General features: G+C 41.6%; 1 protein-coding gene across 2 annotated transcripts; it reads left to right on the forward strand.

Annotated features, from left to right (window-relative positions):
* On the forward strand, positions 1-25,906 carry PARVB (parvin beta). 2 transcript variants are annotated; one of them, XM_077266603.1, is made up of 13 exons: positions 1-276; positions 6,469-6,558; positions 7,147-7,217; positions 8,785-8,887; positions 10,318-10,458; positions 10,891-11,006; positions 11,814-11,872; positions 13,019-13,038; positions 13,640-13,701; positions 13,781-13,849; positions 18,475-18,576; positions 20,032-20,104; positions 22,744-25,906. In XM_077266603.1, the coding sequence occupies exons 1-13, from the start codon at positions 165-167 to the stop codon at positions 22,818-22,820; spliced, it is 1,095 nt and encodes a 364-aa protein (XP_077122718.1). In that variant the 5' UTR covers positions 1-164; the 3' UTR covers positions 22,821-25,906. The 2 variants fall into 2 exon arrangements, with proteins under 2 accessions (XP_077122718.1, XP_077122719.1); XM_077266604.1 differs by lacking the exon at positions 1-276 and adding an exon at positions 5,802-6,188 and having other exon boundaries at positions 22,744-23,514.
* The last annotated feature ends 913 nt before the right edge of the window (positions 25,907-26,819 follow it).

Consider the following 26,819-nt stretch of genomic DNA (forward strand, 5'->3'; position numbering starts at 1 on the left):
AGAGACACAGACTGCCCACCTGGCCCTGTGTGGTGTGTGGCTGCGGACCCTCCCCTCCACACTGTGGTTGGAGGCTGATAAGTGCGGTCACCACCCCATCCTCTTCCTGTCTCCTCTTATCACATGAGGACAATCCTCCCTCCTCACTCTCACACAGGGGGAACATGTCAGCCACCCCCAGGTCTCCCACCCTGCAGAGCCAAAGGATGAAGAAGGATGAGTCCTTCCTGGGCAAACTGGGGGGCACACTGGTCAGGAAGAAGAAAGCCAGAGAAGGTGAGAGGAAGGGGGTCTCTGTATTAAATCAGCCCGTGTTTGAGAGGGAGAGAAGGGGTTAAATCATGTTAGTCTGCAACCTAAATGCAAGGCAGGGAAGTGTCAAAGGGGGAAACTGTCTGTTCTGGGGGGAGATAGGGAAGGGTAGGAGGGCTGGTGAGTTTTATGGAGGGGGCTACAGGAATGGCAACTAGCAGGGTAAGAGAGGAAGGGTGTAAAGGACTGGCTAGTGCAGGAATGGGTTAAAAAGGATGACTAGTGTCGGACAGGATAAGAGTGGGTTTTAGGGTCTGGCTTGTGAGGGACCAGACAGGAATGGGTTAAAGGGAATGACTAGTGTAGAACCAGGCCTGAATGGGTTAATGTAGCTGACTAGTCTAGCATCAAAGAAGAATGGGTTAAAGGGTCTGAAGGGTGAGGGACTGGAGAGGAATTGGTTAAAGGTACTGAGGGGTGCTGGGCTGGAATGGGTTAAAAGGATTAAGGGGTGCGGGACTGGAGAGGAATGGGTTAAAGGGATTGAGGGGGGGTGGTATTGTAGAGGAATGGGTTAAAGGGATTGAGGGGTGCGGGACTGGAGAGGAATGAGTTAAAGGGATTGAGGGGTGCGGGACTGGAGAGGAATGGGTTAAAGGGATCGAGGGGGTGCGGGACTGGAGAGGAATGGGTTAAAGGGATTGAGGGGGGAATGCAGGACTGGAGAGGAATGGGTTAAAGGGATTGAGGGGGGTGCGGGACTGGAATTGGTTAAAAGGACTGAGGGGTTTGGGGACTGGAGAGGAATGGGTTAAAGGGGCTGAAAGGTGCTGGACTGGAGAGGAATGGGTTAAAAGGTTGAGGAGTGCTGGACTGGAATGGGTTAAAGTAAAGGGCCTGATCAGTGTAAGGTGAGCAATGAATGAGTCAATGGTAAGTGTAACCCCTTCTTGTCCGCTCCCAGACTTGTCAGTCCCTTTAACCCATTGCTGTTTTGCCATACACTAAATATCCCTTTTACTCCCATCCAGTTCCGCACTGATCGTTCCCTTTAACCCGTTCCTGTCCCACACTCATCAGTCCCTTTAAACTCATTTCTGTCCAGTGCTAAATTAAAGGGACTGACCAGCGCAGAGAAATGCGTCGTGTTGGCCGATGGGTGAGCGGACGGAGTGGCGTTTCAGGCGTCGCCCATTTTGGGCGGTCAGGATAGAGTTAGCCACCCTCCGGCTTATCGCTGAATTCGTGATCATGGCTGATCTGATCTGACAGCGGATTAAGGAGCGGAAAGTTCTTTATCCTCCTGGTTCTCCCAGCACTGAAGGGGCCAACGTTGGGGGACCCAACTTTCTCTAAAGTTTGGGGTCACAGTGATGTCTCGTACCGGTGGTCTTATTAGCTTCTTATGCCCTGCGCTAATGATATTACTACTGCTCAGCATGGGAAGCAGAGCCCCTCCGTGCCGTGTCCAAGGGGAATCCGTCCCCAATGGTCCTCACGGATCTCAGCTTCAGCCTTCTTGACACTGAGCCCCCAAATCCCCGGCTCCGCTTTACACAACCATAGCAAAAAATTGACACAATTCCGGCTACCTGCAGCCACCACTAGAGGGCACTCCCTGCATACAATTGGGAAACATTTAAAGGGATTGTCCATTTCTGGGGACTTTTATTTTTCTTTCTAAAAAGCATATATTTAGGCCAAAAAATGGGGGGGTCTCATAAAATTTTGCTCCATTTGGCTTTTACAGGCTTATTATTATTATTATTATTATTATTATTATTATTATTTATTTTTTATTGTTTTTGATCACCCTTCCCACCACAGAGTGACTATTTGCCTTGTACCCCTACAATCTGGCTGTCATTTTGGTCCTCCTCAGAATAGGATATTTCCCTGTATAATGCAATGGTATAGCGGTACATAAGCGATCGCAAGTTCAAGTCCCCTAAAAGGACTAAAAAAAAATAAAACAAAAATTATAAAAATCAAACTAAAAAATATAAAACTTCAAATCAACCCCCATAAAAAAAGTAAATAAAAAATTAAAACATTTGGTGTCATCCTGACTCCCCAGAAAAGTTTGATAGATCAAAAAAAAAAAAAAAGCTAAAATTGAAGAAAAAAATACAATAAAAAGTGATCAAAACATCATATGTACCAATAAAAACATCAGCTCAGCATTCAAAATAAAGGCCGTCACCCACCTCTATGGACAGAAACAAAACAAACAAAATGTACGGGGTTAACGATGACATATTTTTTTTCCAATTTTTTTTTTACAAATTTTTAATATCTTGTTTTTTATTTCTACCACTAAAGCATAAACACAAACAAAAACCCTGACGTTTGGTATCACCATCATCTTACTGACCTGCAATATTTTTGCCCAGTTTTTTTTTTTTTACCAGAATTTTTTTTTTCTAATTTTTTACCTCATTTGGAGTTTTATTTTGTGTAAAAGTAAAATTCAAAACGACAACTCGTCCAAAAAAAAAATAAAAAAAATAGACGGAAAAATAACTAATATACAAAAGTGAAAAAAATGCATTAAGGGGTTAAAGTAATAATAATTTATTATTAAAAAAGTAATAAAAATGGTTCTGAAGGCTGACAAATGAGACATAACATGTCTTCTAGAGGCGCTGTACCTTCAGTCAAGGTTGCCAGCAGCTGATTTTAGTGGCCCCCCTGTGTGATGGGGTCACAGCCTGTTGTGTGGTGACACTAGGCTGCCATATTAACCTTCACAGTGTTTGTATGAGGCGGCACTTCAGTGTGAGGAATGTGCGTCCTGGGGGCAGGGAGGAGAAATCCTATACATTTGCACAGGCTTGAACATAAAGGCCTCCTGTAGGCGGCCATATTGTGTAATTGTGAGCCCATAGACTGCTATGGGCCGCACTTTACCTCACAAATTTTAAAAGGGTTGTGTCCACTTCATTTTTAATAAAACATACATGTTGGGGCATATGATTTGATGCCAAATACTAATATTGAAGTGTTACAGGGTCTCCTTCTTCCTCACAGACTGGACAGCTCTATTGTCCACAAAATGGCCGCTGATGGAGATGCTTCGGCCTTCTCCAATGTGGTAACTCTACACGCGGGATAGCAGGGTTTTTTTTTCTTCATTGGAGGAGTCTGATGGACATATTAGGTCACTTGCTTCGCCACAAGTGGCCATTTTGTGCACCGTAGCGCTGTGCGCTTTGTGAGGATGGTGGCACTAACAATTGCAGGAGGAGAGCCTGTCATACTAGTATATTAGTGGGCGCCATAAAATAATGTTCACATCTTATCTGTTCTAATGAAGAACCCTTTTACAGCAGATACCAAAAAAAAAAAGAATACTGTAGTGCAATGACACCATATGGCGGTATATAGAGTGCTCCATACATAACCACTTGGCACAGAGGACCTAACACTGCTATATCTAATATATAACGTAATATCCCATGTAAACAGCCAGGTGTCGCCTACATGGGCCGAATGCAATCTATTGTTTTCTGTTACCAGCCATTCGATCTAGTAAGGAGACATTATAGCAAAGTCAATCGAACCCGTCGACTTCAGCAGGTGTACGGGGGGCTTCCTGACTGATGGGGAGGAAAGTTGAATGACATCACCCGATCCTTTTCCTATTCAGAACATATGCACGCTCAGTCCGGCCGAGGGTGCACGTGTCCGGGTAAATCAGTGGGAATGAGCCTATAAAAATGAGCCGTAGATATTTCTATAACTCTGTGACCAATATTAGAGGTTTCTTTTTTTATATACATCAGTCTCTCTTATAGGCGCAGTGCCCCTTTTAAATTAAACGGCCATTTAAAAAAAAAATATATATATATATATTTTTTCCTCTCTGGGGTGATATGCGGCTATCTGCAGGAAGCAGCAGGGCTACGTCATTTACTTTACTTTGGTCGCTGTTATGCTATATAAATACCATAGAAGTTAAAAAAACGGTCACTTCGGGCTGAATCGTCTCAGAAAAAAAGTAAGATGAAAGTTTTCTTTTTGTTAGATGAAATGGAGAAGCTTTTAGGCAGCAGCACAGAGTATTTCAGGAGAGGAGTGTGTTGATATAGAAGCAGTAAAGTGTCCTTTGTGATGGAGGGTCAATGTATGACTGTATGGGAGTCAGGAGGTAGATGGAGACACACTGACTGTTGTCAGCAGCACAGAGTATTTAAGTGGAAGCCCCAGTAGTTCTGAAGTTGTGTGTATAATATGTGTGCGCCCTCTGCTGTTCCTCAGATGCACTACAGGTAGCAGCAGACGCCCCGGGTGGGTCACTTATTTGCATCACATGTGAGTCACATTGTGTCTCATGAACTTCAGGGCTTGGGGCTCAGTTTTGTGGTCAGTTAGTTTTCCTCAGAAATGGCACACTGAAAGCATGACTCTACTCAGTGGCAGTACGAGCTGTTATTCTCTGTTATCTGCCAGTTTAGGCTGCCTATAGGGCTTTCTCCCTGATACTTATGTGACCGTTCCCAGAACACAAAACTGGCACCGAATCTTCTGCTGCTGTCTTAGATCGGGTGGAAAGTTCTTCAATATTAACCTTTTTTCTTTTTTTTCTCCCTTTTCTTCTTTTTTTTTTTTTTTTTTATTCTTTGTCTTTTTTTCTCTTCAAAACTTTATGGAACTTTTTGTCTTAGATTGTGCTCACTAGGGGGCGTTACTGGAGTTTTTCTCCAGTCTAATGCTACTAACGCAGGACATCAGAATCCAAAAAAAATTAGATTAAATAACATTGACTATTAGACAGTTTTTATATCTGCGCCTCTCCGCCCCCTCCCTGTAAAGCTGAGGAGTGCTGTGACCCACTTCAGCAGATTGTTTAAGTGATATTGTCCCCATGTCGGCCATAACCCTTCTCCTGATTACAGACCCCGAACTTCACGACTTGATGTTGAGCATTCCAGGAATTTTCCCCCAAAATTGGCAAGTGTGGCCATTAGGAACTTGGTGATGGCCATTGTTTGCCCCCTGACTGCTACAGTACTCCATACCTCCCACCTCTCCCGGATTTAGGGGGGCTGACTGCATGTCCTGACTTCAGCGGTTTGTGTCCTTAGGAGTTGGGTGCGGTGTGATTCGATGGTGGAGCAGGGAGACGCCCGTCCCATCAGCTCCCTGCTCCACCATTCTCTGCACCTTGTGATGGATGATGTTCCTACATTGTGTTCCGCAAGGGCTGACCTTTCTCCTGCCTGGCACGCCAAGGTGAGGAGACTTCTAAGCCTTGCCACTGTGTGGGAACGCCAAAAGGACATTATTTCTGCGTGGGAGCACCAAAAACGGACTGGTTGAGTTTAGGGATCTATCTAACGATCTACCTCTCACAGTTGAGACCCTCTTAGATTTGTACCGTTTTTAGACCGCTTAGTTGCAGTGGACTGTAGCGCCTAAGGGGGTTTACGATGACGTAAAATGTACCGATATGCGTAAAAATACTAACGTCGCTTTTTAGGGGGTTGAATAATTTTGGAAGACGCTTCCACACGAGTCTGGTTGTGTAGACAGAGCTTGTGGTTTGCAGCCAGGCGACCGACGGCAGCATCTCCGTAGTGAGCTAATTATACTGCATAGCAGCTGGCACCGCTCCTGGCACAGCACGCCCCTCCAGCGCCGCTGCAGCTTTTATACCATTATTTCTCCTAAATTCCCGTCCTGTAACGCTCATTAGTCGCCCCCCACCCACCGCGAGAGACGGCTCCTCTTTTCCTGCCAGCTGTCCAGACCCCTCCAATCTGTCCGGCTCCTGACAAGACCTCATCGTCGTCACCCTGTCAGAAATAACCCGGCTCTAATCTGCGCCCACTGCTCGCTCCTCTTCTTCTACACTGCTGACCCCCAATCTGGGACCACCATGTCCGGGCTCCTGTGCAGGAAACGCAGGAAGGAGGCCGCTGAGGAGAAGACAGGTGTGTAGGTTAATGATTGGGAATGGATTAATGCCAATGCCACGCTCCGGAGTAAGGTCGCTAGATCAATAGGATCCGGATTATGGACTTTGTGACGCCATATGGTGCAGTCATGAGGCTCCCCTCCCTAATACATCAAGGGCATAGTGTGGCCCTTATGGTCATCACAAGTAATGGGACTCCTATACACCTCCTCCCAAAGTCCGTGTCCCCAAACTGAACACATCTGTCCAGTCCACATCCCTTTAAAATATCAATTTTTAATTTTTTTTTGTCCTAGTGAGCGATCTCCAGGATGAAGGCAGAAACGCCATCAACGCCCCAATGTCACCCAGCACCATCGATATCCACCCAGAGGACACCCTGCTCGGTACAGTATTACCTCAATATCATTCATAATGGCAGCTTTTTTTTTTTTAAAGGGATATTCCCATCTCAAGCATATCCAGAGGAAAATATATTTTATTTTTTTTATTTCTTTTTATTTCTTTTTTTAAAATATAATGCACAATAATTAGCTATTTTTGATATTTAATCGTTAGGGGTCCTACTCCTGTCTGCATGAGCCATAGCAATACCGTGCACTCCATTCATTTTTTGCTAAACACAGCGCCACACTTTTGATAGTGGCCGTATCTGGTACTACAGCTCAATCCCATTAACTTGAATGGGACTGAGTTGCAGTAAGCACAATTCCAGGAGTCAAGCACCCTCATCCCCTATCCTAAGGAGAGAACCCCTTTAATATATATATATATATTTTTTTACTTTTCTTTTTTTATATCTTTTGTTTATAATGACTGATACATTCCAGTATGGAACTTAATGACTTCAGAGTCACTTGATGAGTATTTTCCAGGGGCGTCTTGTGTCCTTCTTGTTATATCCGTCTGACTTATTATTAACGGCGAGGCTGCTGTCATGTCTCTGACCGATTCTCTACTTTCTGAACGCACAGAAGAGAATGAGGAGCGGACCATGATCGACCCAAACTCCAAAGAAGAAGCAAAGTTTAAGGAACTTATAAAGGTCAGAGCAATATAACTTTATACTGTGTGTTTTTCTTTAATAGCACCCCACTTGTCTGCAGGTCATTTGTGGTATTGCAGTTGAGCCTCATTTACATAATTGGAGTTGAACTGCAATACCACATGCAACCTGTGTACCAATGTGGCGCTGTTCCTTGAAGAAAGTGACAATTTTTTTTTCTAATCCAGGACACACCCTTTAACTAAATGTGTTTTCAATAAACTTTGCATAAATCAATATTACAGGTGATTATGAAAAACTTCTCCTTCCCTCTGCTGCCTCCTCAGCTCACTATCCACTCTGCAAAAAAAAAACAAGCAAACAAAAAAACAGCATAACTCCATTTATAAGACAAGATGGACTATCAGGTTACTCCTTCTAATATAGTCTATGAAAAGGGTAGGGTGCTGGAGTGCGGAGCAGAGAGAGACACAGGAAGATGCTGTTGAGCTTTCTAACAAGTCTCTTACCTCTCCAACAAAGCTGCTTTCTCATCCACACTGCTCAGTACTGCTGTATAACTTCCTCCATGCTGCTGCTTCTACCTGTGTGCTTACGAACAATGAAAAGAAGGAATCCCTCTCTGAATGGAGACCTCGAAGCAGCTAGTTTCCCCCCCCCAGCTCCAAGTCCATTCTAAAGTAGGAGATTGGGCTTTTAAGAGGGAAATAAAAATTGTGAAAATGCATGATAGAGGTCATATAATGTCTAGGAATAGTTATTCCTCAGGACAGCTTATTCTGAAAAGTTAATTGAACGTACGGTTACCATTTTTAATAAAGTTTTCTTATTTGAGCTCAAGGATTTAAAATCGGTAGAGAAAACAGAAATGACAAGTGTAACTTTCTGGGGTGCTTTCTCACTCCGGAGATGGATTCTCATCTACACTGCTCAGTATTAGTCTATAATGTCCTTCAGGCTGCTGCTATCTAAATTCACAGCTACACTGCTCAGTATTAGTGTGTAATGTCCTCCATGATGCTACTTTCTGGATTCCCAGCTACACTGCTCTGTACTGCTGTATAATGTCCTGCATGCTGCTGCTATGTGGATTCGCACCTACACTGCTCAGTACTACTATATAATGTCCTCCAGGCTAATGCTATCTTGATTCACAGCTACACTGGTCAGTACTGTTGTATAATGCCCTCCATGCTGCTGCTATCTGGATTCCCAGCTACACTGCTCAGTATTGATGTATAATGTCCTACATGATGCTACTTTCTGGATTCACAGCTACACTGCTCAGTACTACTCTATAATGTCCTCCATGCTGCTCCTGAACATGTGCTAAATAGAGACAGGAGAGCAGGAATCCCTCTTGTCTTTGTGTGCAGTGTATACAGACATCATAATAGCTAGTCTCTACCCACTAGCTCAGAGACAACTGAAATATGGAAGAGACAAGTGATATATCAGCGTTATTCCTCATGTACATACACAGCCTATTCTGTACAGTCACCAGAAATGACAGGTCCGCTTCCCTTTAAGGGTGATGGCGGACTAACTTTTTTTTTTTATTATTTAATGATTATGCACCGTCCATAACTTCCTCCTGCCTCCGCAGGTCCTAATAGACTGGATTAATGAAGTCCTTGTAGAGGAGCGGATAATAGTGAAGAACCTGGAGGAAGACTTTTACGACGGACAGGTCTTACAGAAGCTCCTAGGTGACTAATATTATAAACTGCCTGCGTAGATGGGTACAGCGGGGTGTGCGCGCTTTATGGCTGCTGCAAAGAATGGGAGCTAGCGGGCAGAAAAGTGTCCCTAGAAAGTGTTGGATTTTCACCTGTGGAGCCATGTACCATGGGACAAATTTCTGTTCCAGTTGTTTAAATAATACTGCTATACAGTGCCGCCACCATCAAGCACTGCACATATATTATAGCAGTGGCTAAATAAATGCCGCAATATGGCGCTCACATAATACCAGCATACACTGCAGTTACATTACTTTATGTATAGAGCCTGGTCTTTGCTCACATCTGGAAAGCAAGGCTCATTAAGGGGTCGAACGCTGACTTTTATAGGGTTGCTACTTCCAATATATGGCGCTAGTGACGCCGCCTTCTTTCTTCTGAAGGAGAGCTAATTTGCATAACTTATTTTGGAATAACAGTTCCCCCCTCCTAGACCATCAGGAAGTCATGACCACCCAACATACCCCCCAATTTTTTTTATTTTTTTTTTAAATTTTATTTTCAGTACACGGATACAGAACCAGAATGGCACAGTACCGTAAGCTAGTGGTCATTTTTGGGAAGTGCTGTTCCGATCCTATTCACTTTAATAGCAGCTTGGCCGGTCACTACATACGGTGTATGGAACTCTGTATACATCTGGCTGCTGTGGTATCTAACAGCGGATTACTGGGGGTATCGGACCCCCACAGACCTGATGTGATGACTTTTCCTAAGGAAAGCTCATCAATATTTTAGTTATGGAAAATCCCTTTAAGAATCATTGTAGTCAATAACTTCTCGAGACCCAATGGAGAAAATCAGCACCCCCCCCCCCTTCAAAAAGGGGGGGGGGGGGGGAGTAGAACGCTTTCTCCATTCCGGAAGCTTTAATTAATTTCAATGACCTGCCTCCTACACCTGGGATTTAACGATCTAGTCGGATGGGATGGAATTATGGTCTTTAATTACACTTCTCCGTTCATTTTGCCCTCCTTAAAGGTTAAGTCCAAATTAATTTACTTTCTAAATCTGCAGAATTCACCGCTGCGCTTCATAAATCCATGCGGAGCTTAACCAACTTATATCATTAATGTGGGAACGATGGGGGATTTTTATTTTTTTTTCACTTTATTTTCAATGGTTATTTAACTAAGAAATGCGCTGCAATCTTTGGAGAAACTCTTCAGTAAGTGTTCCGTTTTTTTTTTTTTTACAGCTCCCCCACAGGAAAAATGAAGTATTACACATAGATTTAGTTTCCACTTAAAGCCAATGGCTGTCTATATACTGCACGTACATGACAGGACCACTAGAGTGGGAGGCGCTATTCTCGGAGGGTCCTTAATAAAATATAAATATATTATATAATAATAAAATATATATAATGAATATTGAAAAAAAATTGTTTTTTTCAGAGAAGCTGGCAAACCGAAAACTGAGCGTTGCTGAGGTGACACAGTCTGAGATCGGACAAAAACAGAAGCTTCAGACCATCCTGGATGATATACAGGAGTTTCTGAGACCGCAGGGGTGGGCCATACGCTGGAACGTCGATTGTAAGTGGATCTATTTGCTAAAAGGGGGCTCCTGACAATAAGTTGATCAGTGTCCTTAATTTAACTGCAGCACCCCCTACAGGAGAAATGAAGCATTGCACCCCGCCCAATCAAGCCATTGGGTTATTTGTGTCATTACACTTGGGTTGGGTGCAGGTGTATGGAGCCAACTCAGGAGCTGAGCCTGCACTACACACAGTGGGTGGTGGCTATAATAAAAAAAAAATATATATATATATATATATATATATATATATATATATATATATATATATATATATATATATATATATATATATATGTATATGTAAAAAAAAATTTTTTTTTTATTTTTTTTTTTTTACTTTGAGGAGTTTTATATTCTCAGCTCATTACAGAATGAGAACTTGTAATATATTATTATAACGTACTTTTTCAATTCCTCACCTCCAGCGATACATGGAAAAAACCTGGTTGCCATTTTGCATCTTCTAGTAGCCCTGGCCATTCATTTCCGAGCTCCTATACGGCTACCTGAACATGTGTGTGTACAGGTAGTGGTGGTAAAGGTAAGAATTCTATATAATTTTTTTTTTTTCTCCTACCTTCCCCTCCCCTTTCATATACCATTATACATTAGTTCACGGCTTTTGTGAAATTTTATCAGGTGACAAGTCAATTTTGATCATTTCAATGCGCACAGACAATTCTCCTAAATGGCCACTAGATGGCGGCAGAGGTTAACCCTAAAAACCTTCACCCGAGGCGGCAAATCCTCAGTCCGATCCCAGCGCTCCTACAGCTGATTTATTTATTTTTTCCTTTTTAAATTGTTTTTCGATTGGTAATGCCTTGCGGTTTTTGGGTCCAAATTGTTTTCTCGCCGGTCATAGTCAATTCACAGATTCATTACTTTCCAGGGCTCCTGACTAGTATAGGGTTACTTACTGGGCCCCCCTAGGCTCCAGGACCACTATAGTTGCACCCCTGCTTCCTTTTTAGAAATAAGCCCTGCATGTGTGATGTTCAAGTTTAGAGCTGGTGCAAAATTTCATCCCCCCCCCCCCCCCCCAAAAAAAAAAAAAATAAAATAACAGCGGAACCTCTAATTTTGGCTCTTTTTACCCCTTGATCAATGAAAGAAGTAAATGGATGACTACTTTCTTTCCCCAAGCAGCGCCACTACTTTCCACAGGTTGCTTCTAGTATTGCAGCTCAGCTTCATTCGCCTTAATTGGCACTGAGCTGCAATACCAGAAACGTCCTGTGAACAAGTGTGGCGCTATAAATTGGCAATGTCAAACCTATTTTTCATTTTTTTTTTTTTATCACTTTTGCTATAATCTTCCCCTGAATTTCCTGTCCTTGCCTTTCAGAAACGAGAAGGCCTCCTGCAGACGACCCACGTGACCGAGGAACTGACGACCACGACCGAGTGAGCGCTTCCTATATACGCCGCGCTTGCACGCTGTACCAGAAGCCATGCTGTTGTCTGAACCCGTAGCCAAAAAACATTACCCCTGAGCTACGCAAAAGTGACCGCACGCCTGCCTACCAGGATGCCAGGAAAAAAAACCTGCTTTCTTCTAGAAACAGCGCCACCACATGTCCGCAGGTTGTCTCTGGTATTGCAGATGAGCTCCATTGAAGTGAATAGGGCTGAGTTGCAATACCACATACAACCTGTGGACGTGGGTGGCGCTGTTTTTGTACAGTAAGCAGGAGCGTACACCGCATTGCTTGTATATAGTATTCGCGCTTCTTAGAAATATATAATACGGGTCTTGCCGTGACTAACGGCCTGATAGGAGATGGCGGAACCACTGAGACATGATTAAATATAATTGCTTTTTAATTAATCTCTAGCCAGCCGAGGCTCCGTAATAACGAGCTGTTGAGTGACATCTGCAGGTTGCTTCTGGCTTTTGCGTGACCGCAAGTTTGTGATTTTTTTTTTTTTTTTTTTTCTTTCTTTTTTTTCTTTTTTCATACATGCGATCACATGCTGACTAGACGTGCGCAGCCTCGCTCAATTCAAATGTATTGTGCGAAGCTGGACACGTCTAGTCTGAATGTGGCAGCCAATGTGGCAGCGATGGGGGGGCGTTGGCAGCCTGCGGCTGTAATGGTGACTCATTGGTGCCTCGTGATTGTGCTATAGGGGGGAGGAAATGGGAATTGCTGCACATGGGCACCGACAGAGATCGGCGGCAGCATTTAGGTGGTTCACAGCCATAGTCGGAGTGGTTAATAAAGCCTGACTGTTTATGGGGAACATATATGCAAATGGAGTCTCTCCCATAAAGGAAAACTGACATGGGGACTGTGATGCCCGCCCCCGCGGACCCTGTACTGATCAGACACAGTGGATCACTTCTATCCGGAATGATCCATTAATACAGATGCAATTTCCCAGTTTTGGGCATCAGGGGTACACGGGGTGAAGGGCTGGTGCTAGTGGTGGCTATAGAGGAAAAAAAAAAAACTTTATTTTTTTTTTCACTTTTTTTGTTACTTTTTTTTTGTCCTTTTTTTTCACTTTCTTACTTTTTTGTCCTTTTTTTTTTTTTTTTCTTTTTAGGATGATGATGGGGAAATTCGGTAAGTACCATCCTATTTAAAGCCCTTCTCAGTGTTGCATCCGGATTCTTATTTTGAGAGACTACAACTCCCAGAATCTGCCTGATGGTGGAATAAGTAAGGATCCACCGCAGCACAGAGTATTTATTTAAAGGGGTCATCCACAGTGACAAATGTATGATCGATTATGAATGCTGGGACCCCCGCTGATCCAGAGATCCAGGGGGTTATGAATTCTCTCAAGTTAATGAAGCGATAACAGACTGCTATGGGTTTAGGGGGTCCGACAGGGCTCATGCGTGACCGCCGCTCTGTAGTGAAGGGGGCGATGTATACAGGGAATGCATTGAGCTTAATAATAACACTGTTTACCGTCAGCTCTCCGGCTCCCTCTAGTGGGGGATTTGGAAACCAAGAACTCTGACCACTTTCTTCTATAAACAGCGCCACTCTTGTCCACAGGTTGCGTCTGGTATCGCACTTCAGCTCCATAGAAATAAATGGGACTGAGGTGCAATACCAGACCCATCCTGTAGACGGTTGTGGTGCTGTTTTTAAAAGACGGCGAGCCTATTTTTTTATTTTTTTTTCTAATAGTGTGCAACCGTATCTCTCCTCCCAGAGCGCGACGCGTTCGACACCCTCTTCGACCACGCGCCCGATAAGCTGAGTGTCGTCAAGAAGGTGAGTGCTCTGCGGTCCTGACGCCGGTCCGGATGGTGTCGTGGACGCTCTCGTGTGACGTCTTCGCTTTTATTTGCAGTCGCTGATCACGTTTGTCAATAAACATCTAAACAAGCTGAACCTGGAGGTCACTGAACTGGAGACACAGGTACCGTCACCGTCCCTCCGCTCCGGCCCCCGAGCGCGGACTTAAAGGGGTTGTCCAGGATTAAATAAAAAAACATGGCTCGGAGACTGTTCACACATGTACACAGGTTCTGTGCAGAACTGGACAGGCCCCTTTAAAGATTCCGACACTTCCTTTACATTCCGTGCTCTTTAACCCTTGCTGACACGTGCGTAGATGTACATCACAAGTCAGGCTTAGCAGTATGACGTGGGCTCCGGAGTCGACCATACACGGCGGGGGTCACCGCTAATGGCAGCGACTGCACCGCCTGCTTCAACCGCTGCTGTTTTAACCAATTACATGCCGCTGTCAATCTACAACTGCAGCATTTGAATATTGCAATCAGATGACTGAGTTCACGTGTCCTCTGGGAACTTAAGTAAAAAAAAAAGGAAGAATTTTTTAATTTACTTTTTTCCCCTATACTGTCTGTAATGTATTTATTTTACATTTTATTTATATTTAGTATATATGTATATGTTTATATTTTACATTTACATATAGTAAATAAAATATAAATATATACATATATAGTAACTATAAATAAATTGCAAAAATAAAGTGAAATGTAAAATTATAAGTATATATTTATCTTTTACATATAGTAAATAAAATGCAAAATATAAATATACATATATAATTTTACATTTCGCTTTATTTTTACAATTTATTTCTATTTACTATATATGTATATACTAGATGGTAGCCTGATTCTAACGCATCGGGTATTCTGGAATATGTATGTAGTTTATTTATGAAGATTTTAGAATAATACATTGAATACACAGGATTTGGCCGGCTGCGACCGATTAGTGAAGCGTGGTTCAAATCCCGCGCCAATTCGCGGCCGGACTGCGCCTGTCGCTGATTGTTCGCGGCCGGCCACATAGTATATAACAGCCCACGGAGTATATAGCACAGCCCACGGAGTATATAGCACAGCCCACGCAGTATATAGCAATGTGGGCATCATATCCCTGTTAAAAAAAAAAAAAAAAAAAAAAAAAAAGAATTAAAATAAAAAATGGTTATATACTCACCTTCCGTTGGCCCCGGATCCAAGCGAAGCAGTTACCGACGCTCCTCGGGCGCTCTGGACCCAAGAGTGCATTGCGTTCTCGCGGGATGATGACGTAGCGGTCTCGCAAGACCGCTACGTCATCATCTTGCGAGACCGCAATGCATGGAGCGGTCACCGGAGCGTCGCAAGGAGCGGGGAAGGCCTGTTCATGATCTGGGGGCCAACGGACGGTGAGTATATATAACGATTTTTTATTTTTTAAATTATTTTTAACATTAGATCTTTTAGCTATTGATGCTGCATAGGCAGCATCAATAGTACAAAGTTGGTCACACAGGGTTAACAGCAGTGGTAACTGGGTGCGTTACCCACGGCATAACACGGTCCATTACTGCTGCCACTAACCCTGTGTGAGCGCTGACTGGAGGGGAGCATGGAGCGGGCATTGACTGCGGCGAGGAAGGAGCGGCCATTTTGCCGCTGGACTCTGCCCGTCACTGATTGGTCGTAGCCGTTTTGCCGCGACAAATCAGCCACTTGGATTTCCATGACAGACAGAGGCCGCGACCAATGAATATCCGTGACTGACGGACAGACAGACCGAAGTGACACTTAGACAATTATATAGTAGATTTTACATTTTATTTAATATATACAGTACAGACCAAAAGTTTGGACACACCAGGGGGTGACCACAGACAATTTCTCTGTTCTCATCCTTTTTGGCTGTTTTGGTCACTTTTGCATTTTCGTCATTGCTCTCACCCTCTAGAGATACAGTAGCATGAGGCGGTGTCAACTGTACAACCCACAGAAGATGCTCGAGTAGTGCAGCTCATCCAGGATGGCACATCAATGCAAGCTGTGGCAAGAAGGGTAGAGGTGCCTGTCAGTGTAGTGTCCAGAGCATGGAGCAGACACCAGGAGATGTGTGTTTGTGTGTGTGTGTGTGTTTATATACTGTGTATATATATATATATATATGTATATATGTATGTATGTGTATATATATATATTTATATATATATATATATATATATATATATATATATATATATATATATAGGGTAACGTTTCTCCTTATGGAGAGTGACATACCATCTCTGGCTTGTCAAGGTAAGGAGGCTTATTCGCCGTGCAATGCTCCTCTGGGAATTTAAATATGCAAATTGCCTCTTCTGAGAAAAAGAGGACTTTACTCTATAGCGCCACCTATTGGAAGTAGCGATCCTACTATCCTAAGTCATATTGCACGACTCGTTAAAGGGTTGATTGTGACTTGTAGGATCGCTACTTCCAATAGGTGGCGCTATAGAGTAAAGTCCTCTTTTTCTCAGAAGAGGCAATTTGCATATATATATATACACATACGTACAGTGCAGACCATAAGTTTGGACACATCTTCTCATTTCACGATTTTTCTGTATTTTCAGGACTATGAAAATTGTACATTCACACTGAAGGCATCAAATCTATGAATTACCACATGTGGAATTATATACGTAACAAAAAAAGTGTGGAAACAACTGAAATTATGTCTTATATTCTAGGTTCTTCAAAGTAGCCACCTTTTGCTTTGATGACTGCTTTGCACACTCTTGGCATTCTCTTGATGAGCTTCAAGAGGTACTTACCGGGAATGGTCTTCCAACAATCTTGAAGGAGTTCCCAGAGATGCTTAGCACTTGTTGGCCCTTTTGCCTTCACTCTGCGGTCCAGCTCACCCCAAACCATCTCGATTGGGTTCAGGTCTGGTGACTGCGGAGGCCAGGTCATCTGGCGTAGCACCCCATCACTCTCCTTCTTGGTCAAATAGCTCTTACACAGCCTGGAGGTGTGTTTGGGGTCATTGTCCTGTTGAAAAATAAATGATGGTCCAAGTAAACGCAAACCGGATGGAATAGCATGCCACTGCAAGATGCTGTGGCAGCCATGCTGGTTCAGTATGCCTTCAATTTTGAATAAATCCCCAACAGTGTCACCAGCAAAGCCCCCCCACACCATCACACCTCCTCCTCCATGCTTCACGGTGGGAACCAGGCATGTAGAGTCCATCCATTCACCTTTTCTGCGTCGCACAAAGACACGGTGGTTGGAACCAAATATCTCAAATTTGGACTCATCAGACCAAAGCACAGATTTGCACTGGTCTAATGTCCATTCCTTGTGTTCTTTAGCCCAAACAAGTCTCTTCTGCTTGTTGCCTGTCCTTAGCAGTGGTTTCCTAGCAGCTATTTTACCATGAAGGCCTGCTGCACAAAGTCTCCTCTTAACAGTTGTTGTGGAGATGTGTCTGCTGCTAGAACTCTGTGTGGCATTGACCTGGTCTCTAATCTGAGCTGCTGTTAACCTGCGATTTCTGAGGCTGGTGACTCGGATAAACTTATCCTCAGAAGCAGAGGTGACTCTTGGTCTTCCTTTCCTGGGGCGGTCCTCATGTGAGCCAGTTTCTTTGTAGCGCTTGATGGTTTTTGCCACTGCACTTGGGGACACTTTCAAAGTTTTCCCAATTTTTCGGACTGACTGACCTTCATTTCTTAAAGTAATGATGGCCACTCGTTTTTCTTTACTTAGCTGCTTTTTTCTTGCCATAATACAAATTCTAACAGTCTATTCAGTAAGACTATCAGCTGTGTATCCACCAGACTTCTGCACAACACAACTGATGGTCCCAACCACATTTATAAGGCAAGAAATCCCACTTATTAAACCTGACAGGGCACACCTGTGAAGTGAAGACCATTCCCGGTGACTACCTCTATTCTCTCATCAAGAGAATGCCAAGAGTGTGCAAAGCAGTCATCAAAGCAAAAGGTGGCTACTCTGAAGAACCTAGAATAAAATACATAATTTCAGTTGTTTCACACTTTTTTGTTAAGTATATAATTACACATGTGTTATTTCATAGTTTTGATGCCTTCAGTGTGAATGTACAGTTCTCATAGTCATGAAAATACAGAAAAATCTTGAAGTGAGGTGTGTTCAAACTTTTGGTCTGTACTGTATATGTATTGTGTGTATAAACACACACACACACACACACACACACACACCTACCTCCTGGTATCTGCTCCATGCTCTAGACACTACACTGACAGGCACCGCTACCCTTCTTGCCACAGCTTGCATTGATATGCCATCCTGGATGAGCTGCACTACTCGAGCATCTTCTGTGGGTTGTACAGTTGACACCGCCTCATGCTACTGTATCTCTAGGGGGTGAGAGCAATGATGAAAATTCAAAAGTGACCAAAACAGCCAAAAAGGATGAGAACAGAGAAATGAATTGTCTGTGGTCACCCCCTGCAGAACCGCTCCTTTATAGGGGTTGTTTTGCTAATTGCCGATCATTTCTACCTGTCGTCTGTTCCTCATGCACAACAGCAGGAGAAATTGATTCACAACCGGACAGGTTGATTTCTCAGAAAGAAGTGTAATTCACTTGGAGTTACCACATATTGTGATGTTAAGTGTGTGTGTGTGTATATATATATATATATATATATATATATATATATATAATATTGTAAACATTTTTATGAATAATATATATTCGCGTCACTGGGTTACTTTTTGTCTCTAGTTTGCCGATGGCGTCTACCTTGTCCTCCTCATGGGACTCCTGGAGAACTATTTCGTCCCACTGCACAACTTCTTCTTGACCCCTGAAGACTTTGATCAGAAGGTAAGCCGGATATAGAGAAGGACGGTAACTGACTTATCTTGTATTGTTCACATTCACAATTCTGTTGGATTTTATTTTTTGGAAACCATCAGTTCTGCTGTTCCTCTATTGCTCCTCCTGGGCAGTGATTAGACAGTGCGTAAAGGCCACGCCCCATCTGGTAACACCCAGTTGTCTATTTAGGAACAACATAGGGTCGTCACAACGTAGAGTTCTAAAATGCTCCAGAACTGCGGCTTACACTTCTAAACTATAACAGATGTGACAGGAGGGATGGCGGCTACAATTTAGAGGCAATTTAGGGTAGATTTTAGCAAAATTGCTCGTAATTACCCGTCAAACGTTTTGTACCAAAAGGCCAATTTCCTTGACTCCTTCTGTGCACATCTTTTGAAAACACTTCTTAGAAAAATGTAAAATAAATTATACATGTAAATGAAATATTTTCCCGTAATTGTTGAATTTTGTTTGCTTAAAATTCTGCATCAAACTTGCATAAATTAAAAGGTGATATTTTAATTTGTCTAACTTGACATTCAGACTTTGCCACCTAGTCGACACATCATGGTACGTGCCGAGCGGCGCTGGCAGGAAAATAACAGCTTTATCTTTAATTAATGTGACTTTTTTCACCAGTGTCTTCTTTTTTTCAGTTTAGGGTGTTTGGTATATTATTTTATAAGTGTGTTTTTTTTTTTTCTTTTGCTGCTTTCTCCACTTATGAGCCACTTCATTCCCTCTGCCTTTAAGTTCATCATTCACTTTGAAAATCACTGAGGGGTCAGATTATAGCTGCCTATAGAATACTATATAGAGAGGAGAAACAAAATAAGTGCACCTAGAAAAATAATTTTTTTTTCACTGCTTTCTAGTAAGTGTTTCTCATCCCCAAGCTGGATTCACAGCAACAACTGCTCTGTACTTGTATATAATGTCCACTATGTGCTACATTGAGACCAGAGAGCAGGAATTCCTGACCTGTGATAGTGGTGATACATTTGCTACCTGTCGGGTGACAATTGTTGCTAAAGGGTCATCCCCTTTAAGGCGAGACTTAGTTAATAGAAGGAATCTAGGGCTCTAGATGTCTCAGATGTATTCCAGGATTGGGACAAAATAAGTGTGGCTAGGGCAATATTTTTTTTTTTTTTACTGCCTTCTAGTAAGTGTTTCTCATTCCAGAGCTGGATTCACAGCTACAACTGCTCAGTACTTCTATATAATATCCTCTATATGCTGCTTAGAGACAGGAGAGCAGGAATCTCTGACTGGTGATACAATCAGTGATACATTTGCCATCTGTCAGGTGATAATTGTTGCAGAATGGACATCCCCTCTAAGGCCTGACTTTGTTAGTGGACGGAATCTATGGCTCTAGATGTTCTGAGGTGCATGCCATGATTGGACATGTATTGTTGTTTATCTTGTAGTTACAATGAGGGTTTCTCCTTGCAGGTCCACAATGTGATCTTTTCTTTTGAATTGATGGAAGATGGAGGTCTCAAGAAGCCAAAAGCAAGACCAGAAGGTATGGATGACTACAAGCGGAAAAGTTCTTTACGGCTAATATAAATAAGACAGTATACATGCCAAATTATGAAATATTCCAGAATATAGGATGCAGAGGGGTGACTTTAAAGGGGATAATACCCAATCAATGGGTGCCTGACCGATCCCGAGAACCGGGGCTCTTCAGTGGTGGTCGATCATGTGCACTGCGGCTCCATTCATTCTTACAGATGTCGGACCCCCGGCTAACTCCAGTGGTCCGATTTATGAATGACTGGAGCAGATGTGCTCTTCAGAGCTCCAGTTTTTGGGATCGGTCCCAATGGTTGGACCCCCAGCAATCAGAAATGTATCCCCAATACGATGGATGGGGAAATACCTTTTTAAACTTGAGAATACCCCTTTAAGTTTCTGGGCTATCGATAATCCCCCCCCCCCCCCTCTTATGTACCATTTTCTAATACCTGTACTATAGCTATGCCCCTCAGTGCTAGCCATTTTGGCTGTCCAGGCAGTCTACTTTTTCTAAAGTAGGATTGGGCATCTCGAATTTTAATATGCCCAATCGTTTATTTACAGGTGGCTAATTCTTCCCCTCCCATTCAGAACACATGCACACTTTTCAAATCGTGCATACATGAGTATGGTCTGGAAAAACTGTCTTTCTGCCTACATCTAATAAAAGTGTGCCTCATTGCAGAAAGCTACCTCTCCCCCAGCTTTTGGATGTGTTTTTATAGGATTACGAAAAAATTGGCTGATTTCTTCCAAAACAGCGCCACCCCTGTTGACAGGTTGTGAGTGGTATTGCAGATCAGTCCCATTGAAATCGAAGGAGCTGACCTGCAGTACCAGAAACGACCTGCTGACAGGTGAGGCGCTATTGTTCATTAAAAAAAAAAAAAACATAATTTTTTTTTCTATCCTGTACAACCCCTTTAAGAATCTCAAGGACAGTTGTTTTTTGATCTTTCTTCATTTGCAAGGCCAGAGCTTATCTGTCGGTATTCTGTTCCTGGCGTGGAATAAAATGACTGTAAATTGGGGTTATTATTCTGATGTTGCACGTCGCCCCGAGGTGGCGAGGATTACAAATCAATGTGATAATGGACTTCGCTCTTCACAGCAAAGCTTGACAATTCCATTTCCTCTTCTTTTTTTTTTTTTTTTTTTTTACTTCTTTCCCTTGAGATACTAAATTTACATCAATTCGACCGGTTCAATCTGTTGTCAGGGTTACATAAGTATTCCTGCAATAACCTTCACTTTGTCCAAGTCGCGATGACATTGGGGCGGGAGTTGTCCGTCACAGAGACAAATGGATAAAAATAAAATCTATTAGAACAGTTTTTTTCAAAGAAAAAAATCCCTTAAAGAATCTGCGATCAGCTGATCGACTCCTAGTCTGGCTGAGCTCTTTCTCTACAGCAGCCACTGCTGGCGACTTGTGGTATTACACCATGAAAATTCAGATGAATGCCATGCATGTAGTATAATGACATGACCCAATGGGAGCTTCCCATTTCTTCTAGTAGAGCATGTGGTCAGGGGAAATCTTTAGAGGAGTACCGATTTTTAATTAATAGAAAAAAAAAAATATATAAAAAAATTGTCTTGAAAATAGAGGGGAAAAAGATCAATAAAAAATCATCTATATTTAAAAATATAAAGTTAATATATAATTTACTTTATATGTTTTAATATGTATATAAAAAATAAAATAAAAAATTATATTCACTTAATATTTTTAAATATATAAAACATAAAAAAATATAATTTTTAAATATTTACTTTGTTTTAATATGTATATTGATATTTAAAAAATAAAATAAAAAAATATATATTATATTCGCTTTATATTTTTAAATATATAAAGCAAAAAATATAATTTTTAAATATTTACTTTATATGTTTTAATATGTATATTAATATATAAAAAATAAAATAAAAAAATATATTATTATATCCACTTTATATTTTTAAATATATAAAAACTAATTATATTACCGTAACTTTATATTTTTAATATATTAACATATATATAATTAAATATAAAAATGTATTTTTTATATATTTACTTTATATTTCTATATATATATATATATATATATTAAAAAGTAATATATATAAGAAATATAAAGTAAATATATAAATACTATATATATATATATATATATATATATATATATATATATATATATATAGTGTATTGATAGAATAAGTGCACATTCTTGTCCTTTTAAAAGGGTTGTCTCTGTAGCAAATCCAATGTTTTGTTGTGTTACAGAGAGAGTCTCCTGTTCTGGAGGACCGGCCCTGTCCTACAGTACACACACACAACAATAAATGGTATACAGAGCGAGACACCACAGCGCCATATGCTCTGTAGTGGCCATTCTCAGGTACTGTAGTTCAGCTCCCATTGAAGTGAATGGGATCTAAGTTGCAATACCTTAGAACGGCCACTACACTGTGTACGGCGCTGTGGTGTGCCCGCTCTGTAGACCGTTTTTTGCTATAGATTGCTGCTGGACGCTGATCATTAAGGTGTTGGTTGACTTTTACATACCTATCTGAAATTGATGCCTTAAGTCCTAGACAACCCCTTTAAGACCCCCAATGTATAAATAATAATCAAATTTTTTTTCTTCTTTGCAGACATCGTAAATCTGGACTTAAAGTCTACAATGAGAGTGTTATACAATCTGTTTACAAAGTACAAGAACATTGAATGAGACACTGCCCCCTGAAAAGACTATATATTTTTTTTCTTTTTTTATTGACTGAATGTAAATGTGTTTTTTCAGGATTCACTCCACGTTCTTAGCTATCACATACAATAACTAGATCACTTATTTCGGGTTTCACTCTTGAGAATTTTCATCTTTACCCCTTTCCCCAAGAAATCTGAAACTTTTTCTATGTAGGTTTTTTTTTTTTTCCTTTTCTGGCAGAAGTCTATCCACACTGCTGGGAACTGTAGTTCTCCCACTCACCTAAACTATATGGGTAGGGATTAATAACCGCCGTTTCGCATGGGAGTCATGCTTCTTCTGAGGCTCAGAGGAAGCGTAACTTGCTTGCGAAACCTCTGTCGGCCACATTGTCTCCACAAACTCTGTTTGGAACCGCAGATAAAGATTATTTTAATGTGCGGTGGTGAGTGCCCCATTTTTGTACCTAAAATGGAAAATGACCCTCTTCTCCATACTGACGGGTTGTGTAGAAGTTCTCCGTGCCGGTCTGCTCCTTTTATCCGGACGTCTTGAATGCTGCACAGTCAAAGTGGCAGAGACATTCAGGTCAAATTAATGTCCACGGCCCCTGAATTATTCATCAACATTCTTTGTATAACTTGGTAACATCCGCAGGTAATGACGAGATTCTCTGCCCGACATTAATTTCCTTTCCTTCAAAGAAAAGAATTTGAAATATAAAACTACATTTTTTTTTTTTTTTTTTTCAAACTAGATTCAAGTTTGCCTGATCATCTCATTGAGTGATCGCTGATGCTCCATAATTTAACTATTTGCTGTGCCTGATATTGTAACGCCAGTAAATGAAACTGTAATACCAAGCGCAGCCACTACAAATTCTATGGCGCTGTGTCGGAATCCCACCATTCTATTAACCAGCCGATCCGCATGGTGTCGATCAGCCTGACCGAAATGAATTGTCTCCTTAAGCAATAGCATCATTATATGGTCAATGTTTTGCCTCCTTTTTTTTTTTTTAAATGATGGTATATGTAGTTTTGTTTCTCTCCAGCATTAGTTTCTGACAGCGTATGGTATTGTTGTTTTCAGGCAGCTGTATCCAAATGTGAGGTCGCAGTCTGTTTTCAGACTTTACTGGAAGCTTTATTGAACAATGTCTGTTTACACTGGTTTAATATATTGATATGTAAATTCGAATGATTACATAAATGCTGATCTATGGCCATAAAGAAATGATCTATTTGTAAAGCGGAGTTAATTTGTATATACATTACTGATCCTGAGTTACATCCTGTATTATACTCCAGAGCTGCACTCACTATTCTGCTGGTGCAGTCACTGTGTACATACATTACATTACTGATCCTGAGTTACATCCTGTATTATGCTCCAGAGCTGCACTCACTATTCTGCTGGTGCAGTCACTGTGTACATACATTACATTACTGATCCTGAGTTACATCCTGTATTATGCTCCAGAGCTGCACTCACTATTCTGCTGGTGCAGTCACTGTGTACATACATTACATTACTGATCCTGAGTTACATCCTGTATTATACCCCAGAGCTGCACTCACTATTCTGCTGGTGCGGTCACTGTGTACATACATTACATTATTGATCCTGAGTTACATCCTGTATTATACCCCAGAGCTGCACTCACTATTCTGCTGGTGCAGTCACTGTGTACATACAATACATTACTGATCCTGAGTTACATCCTGTATTATATCCCAGAGCTGCACTCACTATTCTGCTGGTGCAGTCACTGTGTACATACATTACATTATTGATCCTGAGTTACATCCTGTATTATACTCCAGAGCTGCACTCACTATTCTGCTGGTGCAGTCCCTGTGTACATACATTACATTACTGATCCTGAGTTACATCCTGTATTATACTCCAGAGCTGCACTCACTATTCTGCTGGTGCAGTCACTGTGTACATACATTACATTACTGATCCTGAGTTACATGCTGTATTATACTCCAGAGCTGCACTCACTATTCTGCTGGTGCAGTCCCTGTGTACATACATTACATTACTGATCCTGAGTTACATCCTGTATTATACTCCAGAGCTGCACTCACTATTCTGCTGGTGCAGTCACTGTGTACATACATTACATTACTGATCCTGAGTTACATCCTGTATTATACTCCAGAGCTGCACTCACTATTCTGCTGGATGTAACTCAGGATCAGTAATGTATATACAAAGGGACTCCGCTTTTGGTAGAGATTAATCCTTTACATGAATTGTGCTATCCTGCTCATTGGTAGACTCTATTATACTAAACAAAACTATGAGAAAATACAGGTGGTGGATGGCCACATTAGTACATGGATGACAAACTTGCTACCCGTTAAAGGGATTTGTACTTAATGAAAAAAAAAAAAAAAAAACCATGGCTAGTTTCTTCCAAAATCGCATGTGTGTATTGGAGATCGACCACATTTCGGTGTAACTGAGCTGAATGCCAGAGACACCTGATAGAAGAGCGCGCTGCTGTTTGTAGAAGAAAGGAGCCATGATGTGTTTCCAATCCTATGCAACCCCTTTTATTATTTAGGACATCCGGGCCGGCCGTATTTGTGGTCACCCAATCTCCCAGACATGTCTATTGCTAAGAAATTACTTGAAAATGAGTTGTATTTACTTGTATTTATTTTATGAGAATCCATGGGGTTTTTTTGCCCCCTGCAATACCTGACACAGCCCATACACTGGAGTGGCGCTGTTTTGTGAAAATACAAAAAATTAAAATACTTTTTAAATGTGCTTTTTTTTCTGCAATCATTACAAATGGTTTTTTGTCTTGTTAATACTGGAACTACAGATGATATCAGGGCTGGTGTTTTACTAATTTATACCAAAGAGCCATGGAATCTGAATACCTGTAATGTATTACTAATAATTACCCTGTGTGCCTGATGGAAGCCCACAAAGAAGAGCTCCGCTCCTGTCTGGATCCACCTTTATTTCCAGAGCTATTTATGTTGGGGAGGGTTTTCTCGGTTTTTTTTTTGTATTGTGTTCATGTATTTATTCACTTGAAATATGTTAAATTGAATATAATAAAATATGATGTGGGATACCGATTGTAAGGTGCATTATTATTCCTTTTTTTTATTTTTTTATTTTATTTTATTGGGCAACGTGACAGCAAAGCTCCACCTGTCATTAATTTTTATAAGCGGTGTCTGTTTACCTTCTCTCAAAAACCAATTTGGCTTTTCTATTTTTTTTATTAATAATAATAATAATAATATTATATATATTTTTTTTTTATACTGGAAAAAAAATTAAATAACAAAAAGGAGGCATATGAAAGAAAAGCTTCATGGAGCCGTCCCCCTCCCACCCCCCAAAAAAAAAAAAAAAAAAAAGTTCCCCACTATACCAACAACGTGTGATTTTTTGGGGGGGAACGGCACGAACACAAAAAAAAAACATATGGGGGGGGAAAAATGGCTAGAAAAATTGTGGTTTTACAGTTTTGGTTTTTTTGTTTTTTTTTTTCATCCCCAAAAGAACCCAAACCACCACTTGAAATGTTTTTTTTTGTTTTGTTTCCCCCCCCCCCACCAAAAATGCTATGTTTGAAGGCACCTTAATGGGGGACTGTGCGTTTAACACTTTCATAACCTTTGAAGTATATTTACATCTAAGGCTACTTTCACAGTAGCGTCGTACGACGCACGTCGCAATGCGACGTGACGGCGTACCAACGCATACTGTGCCAAAAAATAACACAACGGGGGCAGCAGATGCAGTTTTCCAACGCATCCGCTGCCCCATTGTGATGTCCGGGGAGGCGGGGGCGGAGTTCCGGCCGCGCATGCGCGGTCGGAAAAGGCGGACACGACGCACCAAAAAACGTTACATGTAACTTTTTTTGTGCCGACGGTCCGACGCATCCGTCGCACGACGGATGCAACGTGTGGCAATGCGTCGCTAATGCAAGTCTATGGAGAAAAACGCATCCTGCAGGCAATTTTGCAGGATGCGTTT

This window comes from Ranitomeya variabilis, chromosome 5, assembly GCF_051348905.1.
Source record: "Ranitomeya variabilis isolate aRanVar5 chromosome 5, aRanVar5.hap1, whole genome shotgun sequence".
Lineage (NCBI taxonomy): Eukaryota > Metazoa > Chordata > Amphibia > Anura > Dendrobatidae > Ranitomeya > Ranitomeya variabilis.

Excerpts from the sequence above, each read along its gene's own strand:
- PARVB (XM_077266603.1), top strand. The coding sequence starts at position 165 with ATGTCAGCCACCCCCAGGTCTCCCACCCTGCAGAGCCAAAGGATGAAG. Across the intron at positions 18,577-20,031 it reads CTGAAGACTTTGATCAGAAG|GTCCACAATGTGATCTTTTC; the intron begins GTAAGCCGGATA and ends TTCTCCTTGCAG. Across the intron at positions 20,105-22,743 it reads GCCAAAAGCAAGACCAGAAG|ACATCGTAAATCTGGACTTA; the intron begins GTATGGATGACT and ends TCTTCTTTGCAG.